The sequence below is a fragment of the Orbicella faveolata genome, unplaced genomic scaffold (assembly GCF_042242905.1).
Source record: "Orbicella faveolata isolate gen_17 unplaced genomic scaffold, um_ofav_v1 contig_2, whole genome shotgun sequence".
NCBI lineage: Eukaryota > Metazoa > Cnidaria > Anthozoa > Scleractinia > Merulinidae > Orbicella > Orbicella faveolata.
Window position 1 is genome coordinate 23,501,737 of NW_028301547.1, and position 24,260 is coordinate 23,525,996.

General features: G+C 39.2%; 3 protein-coding genes across 4 annotated transcripts; 1 reads left to right on the plus strand and 2 right to left on the minus strand.

The window, feature by feature from the left end:
- Positions 1 to 466: 466 nt before the first annotated feature.
- Positions 467 to 10,675, minus strand: LOC110065211 (uncharacterized). The gene is made up of 9 exons (XM_020772319.2): positions 9,768 to 10,675; positions 8,240 to 8,409; positions 7,474 to 7,518; positions 6,785 to 6,965; positions 6,151 to 6,298; positions 4,449 to 4,542; positions 3,399 to 3,598; positions 2,376 to 2,527; positions 467 to 1,469 (listed from the first exon to the last, which is right to left on the minus strand). Exons 1-9 carry the CDS (start codon positions 9,851 to 9,853, stop codon positions 866 to 868), a joined length of 1,680 nt encoding a protein of 559 aa, XP_020627978.2. The 5' UTR covers positions 9,854 to 10,675; the 3' UTR covers positions 467 to 865.
- Positions 10,676 to 14,124: 3,449 nt separating this feature from the next.
- On the plus strand, positions 14,125 to 19,192 carry LOC110065172 (uncharacterized). Its single transcript, XM_020772275.2, has 4 exons — positions 14,125 to 14,544; positions 15,381 to 15,591; positions 16,207 to 16,979; positions 17,630 to 19,192. The coding sequence occupies exons 1-4, from the start codon at positions 14,187 to 14,189 to the stop codon at positions 18,319 to 18,321; spliced, it is 2,034 nt and encodes a 677-aa protein (XP_020627934.2). The 5' UTR covers positions 14,125 to 14,186; the 3' UTR covers positions 18,322 to 19,192.
- A 56-nt stretch (positions 19,193 to 19,248) lies between these two features.
- LOC110065248 (nucleolar protein 12-like) lies at positions 19,249 to 24,259 on the minus strand. 2 transcript variants are annotated; one of them, XM_089288959.1, is made up of 6 exons: positions 24,125 to 24,259; positions 23,613 to 23,718; positions 22,938 to 22,986; positions 22,598 to 22,749; positions 22,058 to 22,140; positions 19,249 to 20,725 (listed from the first exon to the last, which is right to left on the minus strand). In XM_089288959.1, exons 1-6 carry the CDS (start codon positions 24,187 to 24,189, stop codon positions 20,671 to 20,673), a joined length of 510 nt encoding a protein of 169 aa, XP_089145085.1. In that variant the 5' UTR covers positions 24,190 to 24,259; the 3' UTR covers positions 19,249 to 20,670. The 2 variants fall into 2 exon arrangements, with proteins under 2 accessions (XP_089145085.1, XP_089145084.1); XM_089288958.1 differs by having other exon boundaries at positions 19,249 to 20,909.
- Between the last annotated feature and the right edge of the window lies 1 nt (position 24,260).

Sequence of the window (24,260 nt, forward strand, 5' to 3'; positions counted from 1 at the left end):
TTAAATAGCGCCCTGGAACAAGCCTTAGGATGCTGTCTTGTGGTTTGAAATGTTCATTCGTTGCAAACTGTTATGACGCTAAGAGGTACAATTGACATGCCTGGTTTTGAAAAATCGCTCTTATTTGTGGGTTCGTAACGAGTGGATAATAGGCAAAAACATTCCTAAGGATATCTTGCGTTATGTATAAGAGCATTCTTTAATCTGTCTCCAAGGTTAAAAAAAATGTGATTAAGCTGCTTGTTTAGAAGATATTTCTGCTCTGGTCACGCGACTTGTTAATTATGGTTTTGACTCTAAAACGCAACAAACGTAGTTACACAGCTTTATTTTATTTTATTTTATTTCATTTTTCAATTAAATGAACATTTAAAGAGAAAACATTCGCACAGGACTAAACTTACATTACATTACTCTACATTTCTATACTTTTTTTCTTTTTTTTTTCCTTCTATTTTTTAACAGCTTATTAACAGCTTATATTTAGGAGATCCAGTGATGTAAAAAACGTCCTTCTGGTCGAGAGCATGGAACCCTTCTTAGAGCTAAATTTTCGGTAGCTTATCCAAAAGTTTTAATTAGACAGCGCGCCGCACAAACTGTGTACAAATGTATATCTCTTATTCATTTATCCATTCATTTTTTGAGTGTCCACAATTAGTTATTTAACCTAAACATTCCGACACTTGGACAAAGTTCATTCATGTTGTATTTACAAATACAAATGATGCCTTCACCCTTAAAAAAGCGAAAGCGTTCGTTTTTTAGAAAATTCTTTATACTTTTTACCCTTTTATATTTTATAAATAAGCTTATGTTAGGAAAACGTGTAAAAGCAAGGAAAGCAAGGAATGCAGATGAGAATTTACCAGATTCCCGCAAGGTTGAGTAAAAAAGAGATCGAATAACAGAGTCCTAACCATACTGAACCCACGATGAGATTCTTACAAATAATTCCCATGTTCTTAGGAAAAACATAGGTGTTAAAAAACAGCGTCTGGTAAAAGAGCACGTACGAGACAGCGACATAGATCACGGAGGCTAACATGAAGTTCAACATGGGATATCTTGGTATGTAGATCAGGATCTTCTGTGCGTCGCCAATCATGTAGATGTGAATTTGAGAAAGGTAAGTCTCCAGGGTGATTTTTCCAAGCCAGCTGAAGAGGCCAAGATAATGAGAACGGAGAACAGGATGCATGTTCCTGAACCAGAGATAAATGAGGATGACAATCCAAGAGGTGAACGGATGTATGACCATGTAAAATTGCCTCTCTTGCATCAAGATGAAATGAAACCAGATCACTAACACACCAAACAAGGCTACGGTGATCCAGATTTTTAGAAGCAGGGCCACTTGCTCCGCGCGCCGATTTTCGTGCTTTTTGTCTAAGTAGAGAAGAAACTTCTCGATGTACGGGTAGTTATATGCACACAGCATACCCACCCATGTAACGCAGTGGTCGAGCCTGGAAGAAAAGAGAAAGGATTAGGGAAGGACCATTACTTTTATTGAGCGAGGGAGGGGAACAATTTTGGGGGGAGGGGGGGGGGCAATTTTCTGGGGAGTGAATTTTTTTTTGGTGGGTAAAAGGTTGTGGAATTTGTTTTTCACTTCAAAATAACAGGACCTGGATAGAAGAAAGCACTTGCTCAATTTTTTTTCCATGGCTTCCCTTGCACTTTTTTTGCTGTGCAGGAATTATTTTTTTGAAATTGCCCAGCCCCCGCCCCCCCCCCCCCCCTCAAAAACGAATGATCCATCCCTCACTGAGTGTGGATAACATAATTACACTGATAGCATCTGCCAGGAAGCCAGTACTAAGATGAAATTCGTTTTCGCCTCAATCTCGCCCAACTCTGCGCCCTGTTTGTGTTTTACTCTTCTCTATTCCTTGAAATAATCCAGTTAAACATCTTCAGAATAATGCACGGCGATTTTTGATTGAAGCTGGGAAGAGTCGCAGTTGGACGCAGTCATGAATATAAAATTTGTTTGAGGACAATCAAGCGCGGATATTGTTTCAACTCTCGTTCACCCAGCGTGCAAAGAAAGTCATGTCCGATAGCCCGGGATTAGCGCATTTTCGTGGTTTTGCAGTCGGAATCTGTCTTGGGCAAGTGAATTTTCTTTGGAAAACGTTGGAGAAAACTCAGTTACAGACTGAAGTACTATGAGAGATGAAATTTTTGGGGGCTAGTGAGAATGTCTTTTGGGCCAGTGCATCATAGTTACATAGTTACAACTAAGTCGAAGGACGTTTTCTTTGCACCCTGAATGCAATAGTTGTTAATTGTTGGAAAAATGAACTGATATATGTTTAGAAGTAAGCCGAGCAACATTACGGCGGTAATGTAATGTAGGAGTTACTTACGTGGAACGGTACACCCAATATCTCAAGTTTCCTTTGACGTTTAATATAAACTGGAAAGGCCAGAACACTTTGTATGAAGCACCAGGAATATCAAATATTAACGTGTTGATCACCAGATAGATTACAAACTTCGCTGCCATGACGTAACGATTCTGTAAAACAAAGGAATTGCTTTGTATTACTGTTCAAGTGTTGGGACAGCACTGACGCGGAATCTGTTGTCAACTTTGAAATAACAAATGATTTTAATTGATAACTCCGTGAAAGGATTATCAGAATTGAACATAACAATGCAACTGTAGAATTCATGTTGAAGAGACCATTTTACAGTTGTCTGTTCAGTGACCTGGCCTTTGAATGGCAGCGAGGCTGGATGTGACGTTGTTTTGACAAAGACCTCACTGTTTTTGTTGTGTAAATCAAGTTGTTCTTATGCTAACTAGTTTGCATTTGCATGAAACAAGCAGAGAGGTCTGTATCAAAGCAAGGTCACCTCCTGCCTCGGTGGCATTCATAGGCCAGGTAACTAAGCACACAACTGTAAAATGGCCTGTTGCCTCAAAAGCAAGTACGTATAGCCTCGTAAGCGAAACTGTAGAGCAACACGACTTCGGACTTTTATTTTATTAAGAAATTTGTCCACGATAAAAGGAGCGTTTTGATTGGTTCCTTGAGTGGTCCGCATTTTGCAAAACAGACGGCTGCACTTTGTTAAAGAAAGGGCTAACGCTCAAAAACATCAGCTGCGCTAACTCGCTACATACGGCGTAATGGCCTCTGTCATTCAAACCTTAAGCTGTGAACAGGACCCTGCTGGGGTAAAATGTGAAAGCGCAGCTTTTAAAAGCGAAGAGAACTCGGTGGGCGGAGCGAGGCGAACATGACCTGGGGACCACGAGAGGCCGAGATCTTCCTCCTCAGACTGCGCGCGCTTCGTTCTGCATTCGGGAACCTCATCACAAGCTTTTAAACCACGGCTAACTATGACATTAATTTCGAAATAACACTGATCATCAAACTTACATCATTGTATCTCTTGAACACCGACATCATGGCGTAAACTGTAATGAACCAGTATGTGTGCATAGCACATACGTAATACCGAACAAACTCGTGATTGGTCACTGCCATCACCATGACGACCAAAAAGTTGAGGCGAAACATCATCCTTAACAAGCGGAACAGTGAATAGTCTTTCTTTATCCAGAAATAGGAAAAATTACCTGACGATAAAAATAAAACACAAGTATGTTAGTAATAATATAGCACATCAAAACTTATTATCGAGGGTCGAGGAACTGGAAACAAACATCCGGTTCAGATATGACTCAATCTCGGTTCCAGGCCCTCTCCTTTTCATCCCTCAACGTTGAGGAGGAAAATGACAAGGGATGAGAAGGAGAGAGAGCCTGGAATCTTGGTTGGATATGGCTGACTTCGCAGGTTTCGTTTTGAGGTTACTAAGCAACTTGACGTTTTCTTCATGTGTTATGGCGTGGCAAATGTTGGAGTACTTTCGAGTGTTTGCAGTACGTTTTAATTGGATGAAAAATATCGGAAACTCTTCGACTGCTTTAAAGAGAGATTTGCCAATTCAAGAAAGGCGGCATTTGTGCTGCGACAGAGAAACTGAATCGTGTAACAGAGTGATAACTAGGTACGAGATTATCAGCAGCTTACCAAGCGAATTTTATTTTATTTCGTTCTTTCCTTGCTTTTGTTGTTTTGCAAAGCTCACAACAGTAGTTTAGCAAGGTAAACTAATTAAAAAATAATATTGCGTTTTCGTCGATGCGTTTTTGTCTATCATCCATATATTTACGGTGAGTCTTTGTTTCCAAATGCGTTCAGTCTGAACAGCATCTCAAACGTTTGCGGTTTTGATGATGATAACGAACGTGCTCGAACGTGTCAGTCTGGTCGGCAAAAAGAGCAGCAACGAAAATGCATCAGTGTGTACGGGACCTAAGAGTGAGAAAGACTTTCCCAGACTACAGCCTAGCTCGCGAATGCGTTTTGTATCGTGTAACAAGAATGTTTTAGATTTCATAGTTCAACCATTCTATTTCATACCAAATCCCGTCATCCATACATAGGCAGCAATATAGCATCTGATGGAATTGAACACTTCTTGAGCATCAAAATAATGATACCACACAAACTGCACCTACAAATAGTCAGTGAAGACAGAATCAAAAATATTTCCAGAATCGATTAAAGAAAATTAATGATAACAAGTACAATTACACTGAGGACAGGCCAACCGTGAAAACTTGACAGTTTTTGTGCGTTTTTCTTTTTTTGTGAATTTAGATCAAAAGTTCATCATACAATCTACCAGACTAGCATTTATACAGTGTGAACATGCTGAATACTCTGGGTCTTGTTAGTGGAATTCAGTCACGGTTTTTAGAGTTACTTGGCCGCTTACAAAATTACCTCTAAATTGACGGAAACCTGAAAATAATAGTTTACTAAGATTGGAAATTACTAAAGAGATGATATTAAACCATAAAGAAAGGATGGCTTGGGATGAGAAAGATCGACACGGATTTGAAACGACAAAATTGGAAAATTTATGTTTAAGTTTTCAAGATGCTCAAACTGTGAAGTAGCTCCTTTAATGTGAAGCACCTTCATTCTTTAGTCACCAACAAAACGTGCACAGATATGTCAAGTGTCCACCGAATCGCGCAAATGGAAAGGAAATTTCGTTTCAACCAGCATGAAGTACAAGCAAAAAAAAGTACAAAAAGGAGGCTTCTGGAACGGGACCGGCAAGGTGATCAGTGCGTTGTTGTGTTCTAGAATAACTGAGATACTACGCGTGCTCTCACTGGTCGATAGTTTCGCGATTAAATTCGTGCGTATTCTTGAGAAATATTTTATAAAAGCAATAAAGTAGTTTTTCCGTGTTTACAGCGAGGATTCTCGAAAGTTAGGCAAACCCTTGGTTGCGTCTCGGGTTTGCATAACTGTCTCGAATTCTCCGAACCCCCCCCCCCCCCCCCCTCGTGTTTAGATGAGGCTGTGTAAACACGGAAAAAGTGGTCTTTGCTTAACCGTAAAGCTGTTTTATTTTGACGCAATTTTCCATGCGTAACTTAACGCATTTTGAATTTACATGTAGACAAACATAACTAACATTAGCGGCGTTTAGAAAGTTTTTCAAGATAATTACCTGTCACCCTGTTACCTGTCACCCTGTTACCTGTCCACTTCGTGCCAAGTGGCACCTAAGGCCTCAAGAGGATCAACCTGCTTTTTATTTGACTGTTTCTTTTACTACCTTCATCCAATGTTAAAAACTCGGCATTGTGTGTAATGTGTCGTGCGTTCTGTAGACAACTGCCTACGACCTCGATCCTAGACTCTTTTGCCTCCTTTTTAACCCGTGAATTGCATAGGTATGCTACGGGCTGTAGTGGTCGATCAGATTATGCAAATAATATGCAAATGACTGTCCATCTGTCGTCCGTAAAGCTTTTGGGGTACTTCTGCTGACACGTAGATAAAGCTCTTGAAAGCACTGTATTGCAGACGTATATATCATTTTACATTTCTAGGTCAAGGTATTACGTGACTGCGATTGTTGCACTAAACATGGAAACTTGTTTGTGTGTTAAATCTACGGGTTTGCTCATAGGGCACTTTGATTTCAACAAGGGAGGCGAAGGAGACAGAACCTGGGATCGAGGTTGAATTGCGCCCTGAACGCAACATCCCGTTTCGAAAACACAGAAGGTTAGATTTTTTTTGGTTTTATTATACTGACCTGCATCCAGCCTTTCCACTCTTCAGTCTGATCTCTGTTGACGAGTTTCTCAGGTGTTTTACGAATAGTGTAAACAAAGGCCACGATAACCAGAAGAGCAAACAAAAAAACAAAGATGTCTCTGGAGTACTGCTTATGCGTCTTGGGCCTGTAACAAATGTATAAATTAAAGATTTTAATACCAGTAATGCCTCAAAAAAGGCTAAGCAATAAACTGCTGCAGTTTGCCTTAAATTTATGGAGATTTCATTCATATACAAAATTACTGGGTCATGAAATGTTTTGAGACCGGGGTTAAGGTGAAAAATTTTAATGATTTCATACAGAAGATTGAGAGTATTAACTACTTATTAAGCGAGAGTGAGGTCTTTACAGTCTTTACGGGAAAATCTCAGCCGAGACCATGCCGTATTCACTGAGCGATAGCGAGGTCAATAAGGTAATGTTGAGATTTGAGATTTTCACGCGAAGACCGACCGTTCGAGGTTAATACTGAAATAGTTTATTACAGGGCTGTAATGGGGGGAATCACCTCATAATGACAGAAGTATCACTTATAGTAAGTTAACCACTGCATATGATGAAGCAGATTAACATGAGATAGTGTTTGCGTTGCATACAACGAGATGCTTACCATATATGTTGATAATCACATAACCAGAAATAAAGCATTATTGCGCCAAAGACGACAGCTTTGGTTAAAAACTCTTCAAATGATGGTTGGTCCGGGTCGCTTTCAAGAAGTTTCTCAAACAGTCCTCTAGTACCCTTACTTTCCTCTGACGCATCTCCGCGACCAAATCGCGACACGGACGCTAAAATGAACACAAAAAAAACAGTTTTCACCAGAAATTAAATGCAAGAAGATAACCAGTTAACAAAGGAATAATACTCGACACTTCGGTTTCAGAAAATATCGGTTACTCAACCCGTGAAGGAAACTGAAAAGATAAGGTGGCTCTGAAACTTTTCTGTGATCACACGTCTTCTTGCTTTTTATCTCGTGTAACCATGGATACCTGTTTAAACCTTCTGCTCACTTATTCGCCGGAATTTTTTAAACATGGTTGTTTGTTTTTTCTTTCGAAAGCATTCTCACCCTTTTGACATTCGCTCCAGAGCTTTCGTCCAAAGACTGTGCGCGTTCGCAAAAATATACATTAGCTGTTTTGTAGTCTATACGTCCCGAAGCACTGCAAGCGGAACTACGGACTACACCAGTATTATCCGCACTCCTTGGTGACTTCCTAGACTTCCAGGTTCTTGTTGAGAGTTTTCGTTTGTCCTTATGGCCGCTTTTATAATCAATAAGCGGTTACTTACGCGGTTTAGAAACTGGATACACAGATATCAGCACGTTGTCCTTCTCTAGAGAGAAATGAGAGATCAGTGTTTCAAGTAGATTGAAAAGAAAATAATTTCTGAAAAGCACTTAAGCGAAAGAACATATCGGTTGTTCAACTCATTGGCATCCGTCAGTCTTAGAGACTATGGAGTTACCCTCTGGCTAGTGGTTCTGGTGCAGCGGGTTTTTTAACTAAGTGAACTAAATGCAGGATACTAGGGTTTTACACTTTCTGAATGGTTGTCGTCAAAGATGTAGTATCTTTGCCTATTCAGGACTCGCAAGGAGACGCAAGTTCAAAACTTGGGTCTACTTGCGATTCCCTTTGGTCAGACCTTGCGTGCACTTCCGTTCAAATGCAATGACTCGCGCTCACTCTGGTGGTGATCAAATTTTCGCGCATATCGACGCAAGTTTTTCACCGCTTGTCCACCCAACCCAAGTCAACCCAAGTTGAGTGACGTCCATTCGTTTTTGTGATGGTTACGTTTTGGCCGTGCGGAATTTAGGCGGTAGCCTTGAAAAGGTTTTTTTTTTTGCGACTTGCGTGTACTTGCGAGGAAACTTGCGAGTCAGACCCAAGTTACGCATGTTTAAATTGCAGCTACTTGCAACAACTTGCGAGTCCGTTTGGTCAGGGCTTTTAAGGGCTGATTACCCAGGTCGCAATGACTAACTGAGTCTGAAACTCACAGTTTTATGGCTTCTCCGTTACGTGAATCATGCACCTGTTGAGGTTCATACCTTTCTCGGCCAAATCTTTCTCTTCATCCTCCATCTGCTTAGCTTTCCACTTGTCACGCCACTTTAGAATGTAACGCTTGGTTTTCAACGTGACCCAAAGAAAGATGATCGACAACCATAATAGGAAAAGCGCCTTTTGGTGGAGAGTGATTGGCCGCGTTGGTTCGAGTCTGAAGTACAAAGAAATTCAATTGACACCTTAAATATTGACCTTATATATGAGTTATTGACCAAACAAGGTTGGTCAATAAAGTATTTATTATATGGCTTTCGAGGAAATTTTTCTTGCGGGACACAGCGGGTAATACCGAGCGGGCAAGATAACACCATAATGGCCCCTCGGATAGCCAATCAGAACGCAGGATTTGGCTCATCTTGCCTGCTCACGGTATTAGTCATGTAATTATGTGTTCAATTACAGTCAAACCTGTATATAACGGCCCCGTATTAAGCGGCCACCCTCTATTAAGCGGCGGCCGGTTTTCAAAGCCGCGAATTTTCGCTCGTGCAAACGCTGCATTTGTTGCCTGTATAAGGCGGCCACCTTTATTAAGCAGCCGCGGCCACCCTGTAGCAGTCCTATGTTTGTCTTTCTTTGTCATTTTTACCCGTAGTAAGAGGCCACCCTTGACCGGGTGACAGGTCATTTTATGCGGTATTGTATTGTGTATTAGCACCCACCTGTATTAAACGGCCAGTTCCTCAAGTTCCGAGGGTGGCCGTTATACACAGGTTCGACTGTACAATACTCACTATAATTAACCTACCTATAGGACATTCGGGCCTTATATTTCTCTATAGAAAAAGGGAGAGTTCAAGACCCACTGTATTGTAATAAGTTATGCTCATTTGGCTTAGTGCAGTTTTCAGTTGAGGGTAGAAATTAATCAGGCCATTACTTTGGTTTTGGTTATACTGTTATACCACAGTTTCTGATTGGCTGAACGGTATAATTGGTAAGTAACTGATCCGGTTTTGGTTTTAAAGCACTCATTTGAACACCACTCTATTTCACTGAGGAAATTCTATATGTAGAATTCAGAGCGACCTGCGCTTTTCGCCTTTCTTCTAATATCGACGATTTCCTAAAAATTATGAGAACGCTTGGCTCCGGAGGCTAGAATTTTAGCCCCTTACAGATTCTAAAGTTTAACCTCAAGCGACAAGGAGCGACAAAAAACGAAAAGCGACTGAGACAAATGGCAGTCTGCTCTCCTTGATTCCCGGGGTAACTGTTTTGTTTATAGACCTCCGTCTTCCGTGTTGCCGTTTGCCTCTTCTCCAGAGCAAGTACTCGTGCAAAACGTTTCAATTGAAAATGAGTTTGTTTGATATGAAAATGAAAGTGCAGGTGAAACATTTAAATATGTCATTGCATGCTTTCGCAGGAAGACTCGTTTTGACAATGAGACAAAAGCAAGCATAATCTCTTGGGCAAAAGTCAATTTGGAAATGGCCTACTGTTTTTACCACTCGAAAATAAAATTAATATCTTCGCACCGCCGTGTGATAATTTCTGTACAGTTACCTGCCAAGTGTTCGGATAGAGTTCAAGTAGATATTGCGTTCTTCGTATTCGATGGCTGCGTTGTCCTTATAAATAGCCCCTCCCATTCTCGAGATTTTCCGGGAACTGCAAAAAACCAAAAACAAAACATTGGAAGATCACGGCCAGATATAAAGATGGCAGTACCTGTTAGCCCCAGGTCACACCAGCGACATAACAACATTAGCATAACGACATATGAAGGACTTTATGTCATTATGTTGACAGGGTGAACATCATAATAGCAACATAACGACATAGGGGAAAAATTGAACTTTTCCTTATGTCGTTACGTCTATGTCGTTATGGCGTTATGTTTCTGTTAAAGCAAGTGTGAACATCATCGACATAGCAACATAACAAAGAACTAATCAGAGCGACGCAAGAATTGTAGAACCCAGACTGCCACCAGCACTATTTTCAAAATGGCGGCGACCGTCAAGTGTGGTCAGGAACGTTAATTTCGTTTACCTGAAATAATATTCTCATTACCCAAACGAAACCTTCTAATGAGGTTGTGGCACTGGCTTTGTGTTCTCCTAGCTTCTTGTTGAAAGATCAGGTGCATCCACTCTTTTCTTCTAGCAATTTTTCCTTTTGTTTTCCGTCGTCGAAGAAAAGAAACAGAATTATTGCAATTGCAATAAGTGTTTCTTCGTGCATTTTTTTAAGTCATCTCTTCACGTATCCTTATATATGTCTTTAAGTCGATGTTCACATTACCGATATGAGCGACTATGTCGTGATGTCATAATGTTGTTATGTCGCTAGTGTGCACAGAACGGGCACTGACCTACTGAGAAACGATTACTAGGTAACCGTTCGTTTAGGCCCGGAGCCGATTAGTTCCTCAATCATTTAGCCCCCAACTAGAAGTCAAAAACACTGTCTGTTTGTCGTTCTTTATTTAACAGGCTATGGGCTAATCGACTTGGGGGCTAAAGAACCGGTAACCCGATTACTGAATGCTCAGACCTACACCTTCCTGACTACCGCAATCTGGCAAATGAAACTAGAAATCAAAAGATGTAAAGTTGAATGAATAAAACTGATATATTACATGTCTTCTTGAAGATGTTAACTCTATTCAAAACGCGCTATTAGCTAAATTCTTTGAGTGGTTAGATTTCCCAAGTTTACCGTTAGCAAAAAGACGGGTATTTGGAAACTTTGGCCTATACAAATACTCAAAGAAACTTTCAAACAAAGAACGTGGTCTCCAAAACTTTACGAAGGGTTATTTAAACAAAGATAATTTCAGTTTTCCTTTCTGTACGTATTTATTTGCATTTTAACAATTATATTTGTATTCACGATACCTCTTGCATGTGGTTGTTTTTATTCCTTGAAAGGTATGTTGACATAATATAAAATTTTTCACAGTTGCAGTTCTGTTACATGCTTTAGATATTTCAGTGTTCTTTGACTACTTTTTTAGAATGATATTGCATCGAAAAAATTTAGGAATTCGCTATTTTCTCGCTGCAGGTTTAACAAGCGTTTTGACAGCAGGTGACCAGATGGTATAAGGTCACTCGAGCGTTTGAAATTTAAATCTAATTTTCCAGGACTAAACACCAACGTACATAACAAAACAAAGCCTTGTCAACAGTGGAAAATATGTCAAGAGTGGCGTCGTTTTCAACTACGTCCAGCAAGCAAAAAGAATAAATGATTAAATTCTTACTTATAGAAGAAAACCACTGACTAACCTGAGAAAAGCGAGAAGTTATTGAATAGATATCTTTAAACGTTTCTGCTTGGTCTGCCTTAAATGACAGTTGACCGATCATCAAAGGGGGGATTAGGTTCTGAACATTTCAAGCCGGAAGCAGAATTACGGGTTAAGTTCCAAGGTGTTGTCCACAATATTTCCTCAGTCGCGACTCTAAAGATCAGTTGACCAAATACGCTAGGTGTTTGTTGACTCAATGTGTAAAATTACGTCATTTTAATTGCGACAATCCGCTCGATACTTTTGACAACTCGTTAAAAGGGTCTCTTGTTGTTATGTCAAAGGCATGATTCTTTTAAGAGACCCGCTTTTTTTCTCGCATGGCAAAGTGTCGTTTTTATTCATTTCGCGTAATGAAACTTGGGCAGTGTCCACACTACGTCGGAGAAATCTGAAAACGGAGGTTTCACACTGAAAAGGTATCAAATGTTTTCCGTCCACGCTACGCAGGAGGAATTTAAAGACGCCACAATCACCGGTCATCAGTTTTGGATTTGTGTTTGAGGAAAACTCGGTCAGGGAAATCTCATGACCATCGTGATGTCATCGTTTTCGAAAAGCTCCGTTTTCAAAATATTTTCCGTCCAACGAAAACGCAAAGCCGACCGTCGTTTTCAAATTCGTCCTGTTTGAAGAGCGTTGTCGAAAGGTTCCGTTTTCGTGACAAATTAGTGTGGACGGTAGACCTAACCGTGGAAGTAAAGTTGCGGTTTCAAATTTCTCCGGCGTAGTGTGGATAAGGCCTTCATCAGCAGGAAACATCAGAAGTTATTTAAGCAATAGACCACAAGTTTTTATGGTTTATAGGCTGATAAACCACGCGGGATGTTGGAAGAACACGAGAAGAATTCGTAAATCACGGTCTATTGCTTTTATATAATAATTCAGAAGACACGCGAAATTTCCATGAGTTTACTGGCACAATAAATCATAGCTGATTGACTAATCAGAGCGCGCGCATTCATAACATTTTTGCCTGAAAGGTCCCTCTCAACTAATGTGCATTTAAAAAAATACTGCAATCTGATTGGCTGAGCTATCGTATACTGTCAGCGTTTAGTATTTAGTAGCTTGAGATCGCCCTCATAATGACTCTTAAAAAAGAAAATTGATTTTTGTGCGACTCAAAACCTCAAAACTGTTCAAAGAACTGACAAGCCCGTGTGAAGAGCCGTAAGTTTCAAACATCAATTGAATTTCGGCGTGATTTTGTTAATCTGAGGCGTGAAGTATAAACCTTTTTATAATATGTAAAGAAATAATAAAAACCATGCCTAATGTAGCATTTTTGTTGTTAAAAGTCATTTTTCCAATGAAAGAGTCTTAGAGGCAATTATCGACAACACCTTAGTTCCATCTTTACATGTGAACAGCCAAAAGAAAACAGCACATGAAACCAATTTCCTTCGTCTGAACAATGCAATGAACACTAGATACACCTGTGCAGAAATAATATCTGCCAAGCGTTATGTCAAAGGAGTTCAGCTTGAGGATGTCCTCAGAAAAGTCACTCCCACTGCCCCCTCTTTCAACAAGGAAAAAAACATGTGGAGTATATGAGGGGTGTATGAAAGATTTCACCTAGGGGAGGGAGGTGGGGGGGAAAGGGAGAATATGTGCTTATTTTTTGAAGCTTTCTGTGGGCGTGATCCATGCAACCAAAATTTCCGGGCTGAGGTTCGAACTTTTTTGGGGGGTGAACGGATCACGACGTGTGCGGATGGTCTTGTTCCATTCTCAGTGTTTAGTGTTGGCTGAGATTGACTAGTAATTGCATAGAACACATTGCCAATTATTGTTGAGAATTGAAGAAGTTGAATCTTTTATAACTAATCCTGCACTGTAATTGGCTACCCCAGCAGGCAAGATAGTGCCATCGCTATCTTGCTTGCTCTGGATTACCCACTGTGTCCTGCAAGAAACTAGTGTTCTTTTTCCATACAATAAGCCTTTTATTGACCAAGTTTTACCAGTTAAAATGGCTGGTTATTTTTTAACCTCATTCTTTTGTGCCTGTTTATGCACCTCGAGTCCTCGACTCCTTCTCGGTCCATAGGCACCTCAAAAAAGAACTTGGCCAAGTCAATTTAGCCATCTTGACTTCACGTTTGGTCAAAGCCCATAATTTAATAAATGATATAACAAATTAAAAATGGCGGGAGTTTTACATGAGCTAAACGGAGAATATTAGGAAATAAGCAGTTTTTAACAGCCAAAACATATACTTCGCTTGAAAAACAACTACGTAGCTGTTGGAACTGTTCATGGATGTACGAGAAACACTGATAAATCTGCTGTTAACATTCCATAAAAGCTGCACACCTCCCCGCTGCACACTGGTAAGTGTTTTCCTCCATGTTGAACCGAACCACAAAGTGCTGGAATTGACTAGTTGGAATGGTCAATCTTCGATCGAACCAGTCCAACGGAGAAAAGCAGAAAACTCGTTCACTTCAAAAGGTAAACTGTTCTTTTTGAAACTTTTCTGGTTGGACCGAACCAATCTACATTCAGTTTTTGACCGAATTTTCCGGAAATTTGGTTGGTCCAATCCCAAATTGTCCTTTCCCTGTACCTCGTTTCCGAAACGAGGTTTTTTTCCCGCCAAATTTTGTCACCTCTGTCAGAACGTGCATTGTGTTTTGATAGGGTAGCATTCGACAGACATGGACGATCTCATGGGGCTGTTCAGCAAAGAGTTTGGCACGATGATAACGATTTTTAACCCAATATACCCGCTGCAATTCGAAAGATTTGGTGACGGAAACCCAGACGAGGATCCCGAGTTCAAATCACATTTATCTAATCTCAATCAGGGCCACGGAGTAGCTGCAGAACTCGGTGTGGACGAACGCTTCTACTCGAGCGTAGCGATTTACAAAGCCGAGAGGAAAGCAAGGATGGCTTATGTATCGGAGAATCCTATAACTGAAGCCAAAGCAGCACTAAAAATATCCCCAAATTGTCCTGAAGCGTACAACGTGTTAGCTCAGTTCGAGGCGAAGACGTATGATGAAGCTCTTGGTAAGTTTCATGCTGTCCATTGCAATTGAGAGAAATGTACTAAATACTTTTCAGTAAGGGAATCACGAAATGTTTTTAAGCGCATTGAAAGGATGTTAGCTTAAGCTCATGTCCTTATCTCAAGCTTTCAGCGCAACATATTTCGCACACAAGACGAAGGGGTCTTCGATTTGCATGTGGTGTAATCCGATATAAGGTTACGTATGAAGCGATAGAATTTCTGTGAACTGTGAACTGCGAAGATTGCATTTTACTGGTTTTCCTCTGTAGCTACACTCATGACTTATGTGTTGGTAGCTATGCACGCAGATTCCTCGGAAATTCAATCACTTACACGTTGTCGAATAGGGCCGATATTGACAATATTGTGAATAGTGAATATTGTTCAAAATAGAAAATTTGATACGTTTATAAAAGCTGAAATATGTTATAGAGTCCTTCCTGGTAAAAGTTAGAAATTTATTGGACAGTGTTACTGTTTATAAAACTTAATTCAGGCTTCCAAATTATAAATATACTGTATCTTGCATTAAACTGCTCTGGCTCAGCGTGACCGCAACTCCTGAAATTTCATTTCCACTTACCTAAATACATTCATAACAATACATTCTGGAAAATTATACCCTCCTTGTGGATATGTGGATTGGGGTAGGGTGAGGGGTAGATCTTCCAGTTTTGTTTTGACCCTGAAATGTTCGGCAACACACGCTTCTAAACCTCTCCCCTTGACTCTAATGTTACTGTGCCGCAGCTGGTACATTCCCCCCCCACCCCTTCTTGCAAATTCACTGGATCTGGTGAGTAGAATATATAACAATCTTTTTTCATTGAATCAGGACTCTATAGCAAGGCTGTGGAAGTGGCACCAAATCTAAGTGATGAGTTTGATAAGGAGTTGTCTGAGAGAAAATGTTGGGGGCTGAATCATCTGCGCAGTTACTTTCATGCTGTGCATGGCCAAGCCAACACCTTGCGCAAGATGGGGAGATACAAGGAATCACTCAAAAAGTATCTTCTACTAGAGAAGTTGGATCCAAAATTCTACAGGTATTGCCTTGTTAATAAATAATAATGTCATACTTACTTAGTAAAAGTGATCCTTGGGGGAGGGAGGGTGAATTTCCATTTTGGAGCAAGAAAACGCCCATCATCACTGGGAATCCCCTTTTTAGCACCTCTAAATTTTCCTTACCAATAGTTATTTATGAGACAACTTATCAGGTGCACAGATTTATAGCTGATGGAAGTTGGCCCATTAGCTCATTCAGTGTGGTGGGGAATGCTTCTTACCTGCTCCAACACCCTTACAGCTTTGACTTAGCTGGTAGAATAGTGAACCAAGGAGTGTATCAAGAAGGGTTACAGTTTGTGTGTTTGGACCATGGCTTTAGGTTTACTTAAGTAAACAAATGTAGTGATAAATGATAATCATTATCGTTATTAAGGCCCAGAAGTACAGAGGGAAAGGTATTAGAAGTGGGAACCTGGAACTTTTGACCTGCCGGCTGCACGTTTATTAGTGCTATGCACTACTGTACTTAGCACAAGCCTCTTGAAATGTGTATTGACCTCCCTTAAACTCTTACCCCAACCTTACTTGTGTTGTGTTAAAGTAGATGACAAAAAGCACTTATGTGTGATCTTTGTTGTAAACTTTCATAGCTGGTCATCATTTGCCAACTGGAGGTACCATGTCCTGGAGGTTTACATGAAAATGGGTGATGACAAGGGGGCTCTCAAGTTTGCTTTAAAAAAATCCAATTCAGAAGCTTTCCGCCTATCTTCATCATGTGGGGCATGGTTTTGGACTAAAGCGCTGCTTGACTACCGTTACGAGGAACAAAGGGGCTTTGCAGAGGACTACTTTGATTTGGTGCCAAACTCAGGTGACCCAGAATCTAGAAATCTGTTTCACAGGTTTGAAGGTACAATTCTAAGAGCTTTTCAAGCATCCCCAGAAACCCTGAATTTTCTCACTGGAGAACGCAAGCTGCCAAATTGCAGAATACCTTTTCACATGGGAAACTGGGCATCACTGTCTAATATAGGTAGTTACTGCCTGTCCAATGCTGAACTTTGGCGCAACACTCCTGGAGCTCTTGAGTGGGCTGCTTGCAATGTTCGCACATTCATGTGCTCGTTGATCTTGAATCAAGACATCGAGTGCTGCAAAGCATTGAGGATCAAATGTCATGCTAAAAAGTTTGAAGAGCTACTCAGTGAAGGGGTATTTTTTGATGCCAGAGTTACCAGTTGCGGGAAGACCTTGGTTCATGTCGCTACATGTAGTGAAATGCCGCAGATGTTGAGAATGCTGCTTAATGCTGGTGCCAAAGTGAAGATAAGTAGAAGTGGACAAGGAATCCCACAGCCACTACACATGGCCTGTTATTACAATTTCAACCCGAAGATCATCAAGATTCTTTGCAATGCAGGTCGGTTATTATAGCAATTATTATAACAATAATCAATGATGTATAGGGTTAAAAATCTTGGGCTACAGCAACATTTTGGATAACATTACATATGGGTTATTGGCCAAACATGAGGTCAAGATGGCCAGATATTGGCCAATTTATTTTGTGTGGTGTTTGGACCTACAATTAGATGGAGTTCAATTAACACATAAAAAAGATTGAGGCTAATATTCACCCATCTTGCCTGAATAAGCTTGGTCAATAAAGGATTTATTAAATTGGTTCAGTGAAATATTTCTTGTGGGACACTGTGTAATCCCAAGGTGGCAAGATGGTGTCATCTCTGCACGGGTAGCCAATCACTGCACAGAATTTAATTCATCTTGCCTGCTCATGGAGTTACCATCTAGTAACTATTGTTATTGATAAAGAAACCTTTTGTTTAATACTTGGCAAATTTAAGTATCAAAAAGAATTTGAAATCAATGTAGCTATCGGAAAATGTTTTTCGAACTTCCTAAACAAACTATCCAAAGCATTCTTGACAATAAGGACTTATGGAATTTTTTTGTTGAACAATGCTGACCTTTAGGGACTAATGTGTCAATGAGGTAAATTAATTTTGCACAAAACTTCAAACCTATTGGCCTTTTATCTTGCTCTTTCAGGTGCTGACCCAACAGATAAGTGTGGTATTCACTACTCTCCTTTACAAATGGCAGCTGAACAAGGGGCAATGAGAGCCTTGAAAACTGCATTTGAGTGTCTTCCAGCTGGCCTTAAGAAAAATCAGGCAGTCCTTGACAGCATTCTGCTTGGTGTGTTCCAGAGCTCGTGTTACGAGTGTGTCACAGGTCTTGGAAACCTTTGTCAGCGGTGCCTTGGCGGTGACACAGCACACCCAGCAGATGCAACCTGGACTGGTGTGCTTGACTTTCTCACAGAACTAAACTACAAACCATCCAAGGAATATTTGGAGAGTATGAAAGAATTTCCTGGAAAAAGGAAGCTGTTTGCTTATTACAGCAGCAAACTGCGAGGTGAGGAACCTAAGGTGATTGCAGAAGGCCCAGGCTTGGGTCGACAGCCACTGTCACTTATGCAGCCATCTAGTCTGTCCAATTTTCTGTCAGCACTTGGCCAGTTCGGAGACCTCCCTTACAGTGGAAGGACGTTACAGAAGCAACTTCAGAGTTCCAAGACAATCCTTCCCAAGTCAGCTACATGCGAGAATTGTAAAGAAAGGGAAAAGAAAATGATGGTTTGTGGACAATGCCGCCAAGCCTATTACTGCTCAAGGGAATGCCAGAAAAAGAATTGGAAGGAACACAAGAAATCTTGCTCACCAAGGAGAGAATGATGGGAATATCAAAAGATGGAGACATTTCAAGATCACCAGAGTTTGCATTTTCTTTGTTATAATGACCCCAGGATTCGACACGACAGTGTTCTTGTGGTATTGATAATGCTGTTACAGTTTCTCAATCTTATTTATCGCACACTTTCTTTTGAAAAATGCTTTTTGACCAAGAGACTATAGAATCGTCCAACATCAGTTGTTTTCCTGATTCACACCTTTTCCTGCTGTTGAGAAAAACAGAGATTTTACAGTTGTAATTAAGAATTGGATTTAACAACAAATAATTATTGTTGATGTGTTGGACGACATGTTAATCTATGAGATTATCACTTGTAACCAATAATTTATTCCCTAAATATATATTTTGTAAGTTTGAAAAGAAGTATGTACTTGGGTAGATTTGGCTATTGATGATTTATGAGAACATTTATCTGTACAATTTTACAAATCAACTTTTTTTAAAAGAATGCTTTTGGATTCTCTTTCAGTAATATTATTTTCATAGTTTCAAAGGGAGTAAGAGAAAGTTATTGTTTCAAAAAGAGAAAAATGAGCAAGTAAATGCTGTCAAAGTTAATTTGTACATTTTATATCAAGGTTTCTTTGCAATCAATTTGAAATAGTTTCTTAAGCTAAGTATGAGTTACAAACTTGTTATAGTTAAAATAGTTACAGTAATTTCTAGTCAGTTTTGAAAAGAGCCCTTTTTTAGATGTTCTATTGAACTGTCCAGTTCAAGTTACATTTAGTTCAGCCCAGGTGTATACAAAGTAAAGATTACAACAAAGTTTACTGCAGAGTCTTTGTGAGTTATGTACTTTATAATATTATTGTAATTTGATGGCTTCTAATAAATTACATGTGTATTTTATGACTTGTTTTTCTTGCCATTACTTAGTCCTCCGAGTGGAGAGCACCCAAAAGAGCTCAAAATATATATAGTATTTTAATCCTTCAACACAAAGTTGTACAATACTTACACAGCTCAATTGTCATCTTTTGTGTTTTATTGACAAAATTTAACAAAATATGAAAACTACCTAAAATGGTAACTTCTTCTGTCACACTTGTTGGGCCATGTAACTTGTTTACTTTTTTTTCCATTCCGCATTTCAATTTGAAAACATATGGCGCAAGATCTTTCTCTGTAGCAGCTCCTACACTTTGGAACACTCTTCCGTCTGACATCAAGAACAGCTCCTCAGTGTCCCTTTTTAAACATAAACTAAAAACGTTCCTTTTTAAGAAAGCATGTTTATAACTTTTTAGCGACATTTTTTTATTTTTACTTTATTTGTCTTAAGTGTTTCTAATATTTCTAACTGTAAAGCGCTTTTGAACTTTTAGGATATTGGCGCTATATAAATATTTTATTATTATTATTATTATTTATTATGTACTGCTACACTCATTGGGCCATATAACCTCTTTATATGAATGCCACAATACTGATTTCAGCAAACCCAATAATCTGCACTTGTAAATGTGAATTTATTTTGACTGTCAACACTTCCATTTGCTTCCAACAAAGCCGCGTTACATTTTAACTTCACTTGTTCATGTATATAGCAGAAGCACTGATTTTAGGTGTTAGGTATTCCTTTTTAAACCTGCCAAGCTTTAGCTCTAGCCAAGCAAGAAGTGGTTGTTCAAGGTACCAAGCGAACAATGTTAATTTTCTGTTTGCATGTATTGCCAAATAATCTGTCTCTTCTACTAGTAGCTAAAGCCAGTAGGAAATTCTCATTTGTTCATCTCATATTGAATCACTGGCTCTGTAACTGTGTTGGTTTTCATTTTCCAGAACTGTTGGAAATCAGAATTTTGTTTTTGCTGAACTGATTTTTCTTTGCCACTTTCAAAACTAGAAGAAATCTGGGGTGAGTCTCATCTTGCAGTTGTTGTGGGATCATTACTCGGGACAATATAGCTTTTGTTTTGTCCACAGAAATGGCCCTTTGAGCCACTGTGAAATGAGATTTCTTCTTGTTTCTAAAGTTTCAAATACAGCTCTTCCCAAAAGTTATTGATAATGAATTACATTAAATTGCATTGTAGTTTGGACTTGAAGTTCTTCCTGGCTATTCACTTCTTCAGGGCTCGCAAAAAGTGTTGCCACATTGTCCAGGACAAGTAGATTTTCCTGCAGGGCAGGTAACTTCTCATTCTTACTTGCTTGCCGATGGGCAAGAGCCTAGGGAAATCGTCTGCCAGTAACAAATTAGTAAATTTTAAGTTGCCTGGGGCAAGCAAAATTTGATAGCTGCTTGTCTGAGAGTGAAGGACAAGCTTGAATTTAAGTGTTTTTCAAGCCCTACTTCTTTCTAAGTCACTGTGCTATGGAGTGCCTCATGCCTCAACCAAAGACTTGTGATCTGTAGCTTTGATCCCATCCAACTTGAACCTATGAAATGTGTGATAAATTATTGATGAATTAACTCCTTTTGAACTGCTTTGATTTACCATGGAGATGAGGTTGTTTCCTCTTTTTACTTTTTCCAGATTGACCTTCTTGCTGTTGCACACTTTTCTTATTGCTTCTTTTCCTTCTAAATTTTTTGTGAGACTTTTGTCTTTTGGAAGTGGCTCTGTCAATGTAAAAAGAAGAGCACCACTTGATAAGTGGTTTTATTTGTACATAAATGTAAAAAAAAAAACCATTTCAATCCTGCTTTCAAAGTTTCCAGTTTAGTGTTTAAACCACTAGATGTTACAATAACTGCAGAAATTCTCATGCACTCAATGGCTAATTTTCATTGTCAATAAGCAGACAGACACATGAATTTACGATGCAACAAAGCGCAGAGAGTGGACAATTTGACAGTTTGTTATTGTAAAAAACAAATTTGACAGGAATTTTTCATGCGTCTGTCCTGTTATCGGCAATGAATTTTGTCATAACATTGTCAAAGTAGTCTGCGGATCCACTGAGCTATCCCCTCATAGATCCACAGCTACTTGGACAATGTTATGATGAAATTCATGATCAATAACAGGACAGATGCATGAAAAACTGGACATGTAGTAAAATACAGCTGACATGTCTGTTCTATCATTGTATCTGTCAGTGACTACACCTACTGCCATTGGTCAATATAGCAGGTGTATTCTACTGTATGGCCCGCTAACATTTAAAGCCCCTTGTTGCCAAAACATCATGCAATAATATTTATTACCTTTCTTAACATTCATACATGTAGCATGTGTGTAAAACTACAAGTTAACTTTAAAAGATTTTGACAAAAGGGTATTTAAACCCTGGGATTTAAATGTGCTAATGGCTTAGTAGTAACTTCGAATTGAATCATTTTGATTTTGATATTCAGTGGTTTGAAGCCACTCTCCATGACTCAAACTGTTTGACCCACAGTAGAGATATTAATCATAAATATCTTACAAACCTCGTCTTTTCAGTCCTACTGTAAGTTCCAGATCCTTGTTTTTATTTCCTTTGATTCATGGCCCACACATTGTGCTTCGGTCATAAATCAAAGGGGAAAGAACTTGGTCTGTAACTTACAGTACAGACCTCAAACTCAGTCAGACAGAGGCATTTTGTTGTCTTTTTAAGCATGTTTAGTACATGACATACACACTACAGTAACTTCACTAAACTGATATTGAATGTCACCCTCAACAGTGATTGTAAACTCCCTTGTTGAGGAGCTGAATCAATGATTTATTATAATTTGTAATTCATTTCCTACGAAGTCTGTAAGATAAAGTAATTGCTTACTTTTCAGTCCCTTTAACTGAAGAGTGATTCTGTACCTCAGCAAGTGAAGTATCTGGTTGTGATTTTACTTTTTCCATCAAACCCTGAACACAAAAAAATCATGTATTAGAAAGAGTATAATTATTCAAATAAAGTTAGAAACAATACACATAAGTTCATGCAAGAAGGTATAATGTATAAGGACAGTGTATCAATCATGAATAGCACCAGACCAATATCTGCCATTAGACTTCTAAACTATGACGAACATTTTTTTTTTTCATGTCTGACGCCAGTAGTATTAAAACCAGCATTAAGGTGATAAAGAATTAGTACAGTTTAGGCTGCTGCAATTCACAAAGAGAATAGTATATTATCAAAGTACTCTAAACTCTATGCTTAGGGGAAAACTACATGTATGAACTATGAAAGGAATTACATGTATACATTGGCATGATACAGACTATCAATAATTTAGCCAAGCCTTATATTCTGGAGACCAAGATCTTCATATTAGTGTCTTAGCACAGTGGGGGGTGGGGGAGGTTTAGTATCACTTACCTTGTTTGGTCCAATACACGCAAATTTTCCATTGTCCAAGTTGACATCACTGATCGTGGTAACCGTGACAACATGCTCAGGATGATCATATGTTGCATCAACTGATGATGGTACTTCTTGCTCACCTTTTTCGTCATCAGATTCAAGAGCCTCTAAAATTTGAAACAAACACTAAATTGGTTCTTAGCCCAGTGAAATGCATGCATGTAAATGGACAGTTAAGATTATTAACCAGATGTGTGACGATGAGTTTTGCCCCCAAAAAACTAATACTGAAAAATGTGAATTCAAATAAAAACATGAAAAACCTCTACTATAATTCCTAATCTAACATTCTTACCTAATTCTTTCCTGTGTTTCTCCATTTGTTCCACCATACTTCTCTTTTTCTATCAGGACGAAAATAAAACATTCAAAATGTGCCTGCCTCACAAAGAAAAACACTACTCTCACCTTCTCACAACACCTTGCATTGAGGAGTGTTACAGAACTTGAAGAGTTCAAGACCATGCAGGCATTCACACAGACAACCAGGCAGGTACAATCTCGGTCAGATCAACGCGGATCACAAAAAAATAGAGATAGAGGAAATTGAAACTTTTATCCATATGAAGGTTAAAATTCCTCTAAAATATTTGACCAAATCAAGAAAAACATTTCTGTGTTGCCATGCTGCTATTTTGTATTTTTAGAGCCTTTTATGATTTGAGTTGATCCAAGTCGATTCAAGTTTATACGAGTTGATCCCACCCGGACTGGTAGTCCAAGTTGATCTAGTGTGACTTGTACCTGCCTCAGACAATCAACCTGCTGGCTGACCCTAGAGAAGCTACACATGTACCTCATGGTGGTACAGTAAAATACTGTTTCCTTGAGATCCTTGCATGCATGCAAAAAGTTTTCAAACAAAACCTAATGCACGTACCTAACATGCTTTACAGACTGGCTTGGAGGTTTCTTATATTAAGTGACACTGCATGTACCATGTGTAACCAAAGCCAGTACTGAGACAAACCTCTTGTTTGAGTTCCTTTCTCCTTTCCTTTTCCTTCTTTGTTAAATCTTCTTTTGCCTTTTTTCTCCGTTCATTTCTTCTCTTTCGAAAGCCAAGAAGATACTCCCTTAAAAATAAGCACACAATTGTCAATGTATGAGTCTTGAAATATAAGCTTAAGCAAAGTTAAAGCTCTCTACGTGTTTGACCTATATATAGTTTGGCCCTGCGGCTATATACAGAAGTAAAATCAATAAGGTTATGCTATAATATATAATAAGGTTATGATATAATTCATACAATTAAGGATTGCTATCGTTATAAGTTTATAAAGCACAATCTTATGATGTATCTGCCGCAAATAAGGAGACTATTCCAATGAAACAGTACATGAAATGTGCGCTCAAGTGCACATTTTAAAAAGTCCTTTGTTGCTTGAATGTTTGCCAAAGCACAAGGGTTTTCTTGAAAACCTACGTGGAGAAAGGAGGAAAAGTTGATCTTCGAGAAGCAATAAAAGGGAAACTAAATACCTGCGTGAATTTTCATCAAACACAAGGACCCTCTTTTCTTTCTTTAGCTTCTTCTTGGCCGCCATCTTGAAAAACACCCACTGAAAAGTTTATTTGAGTATCGCAGGCGCATATACATGAAGTGAGTTGTTCCCAA

Coding starts and splice junctions, on each gene's coding strand:
- LOC110065211 (XM_020772319.2), bottom strand. CDS start 9,853: ATGGGAGGGGCTATTTATAAGGACAACGCAGCCATCGAATACGAAGAA. Junction 4,543..6,150: donor AGTGGAAAGGCTGGATGCAG/GTCAGTATAATA, acceptor GACTATTTGTAG/GTGCAGTTTGTGTGGTATCA. Junction 2,528..3,398: donor TGTTCAAGAGATACAATGAT/GTAAGTTTGATG, acceptor TTTGTTTTACAG/AATCGTTACGTCATGGCAGC.
- LOC110065172 (XM_020772275.2), top strand. CDS start 14,187: ATGGACGATCTCATGGGGCTGTTCAGCAAAGAGTTTGGCACGATGATA. Junction 14,545..15,380: donor GACGTATGATGAAGCTCTTG/GTAAGTTTCATG, acceptor TCATTGAATCAG/GACTCTATAGCAAGGCTGTG. Junction 16,980..17,629: donor CAAGATTCTTTGCAATGCAG/GTCGGTTATTAT, acceptor TTGCTCTTTCAG/GTGCTGACCCAACAGATAAG.
- LOC110065248 (XM_089288958.1), bottom strand. CDS start 24,189: ATGGCGGCCAAGAAGAAGCTAAAGAAAGAAAAGAGGGTCCTTGTGTTT. Junction 22,987..23,612: donor GAAAGGAACTCAAACAAGAG/GTTTGTCTCAGT, acceptor TCGTCCTGATAG/AAAAAGAGAAGTATGGTGGA. Junction 20,910..22,057: donor TCAGTTAAAGGGACTGAAAA/GTAAGCAATTAC, acceptor TTACATTGACAG/AGCCACTTCCAAAAGACAAA.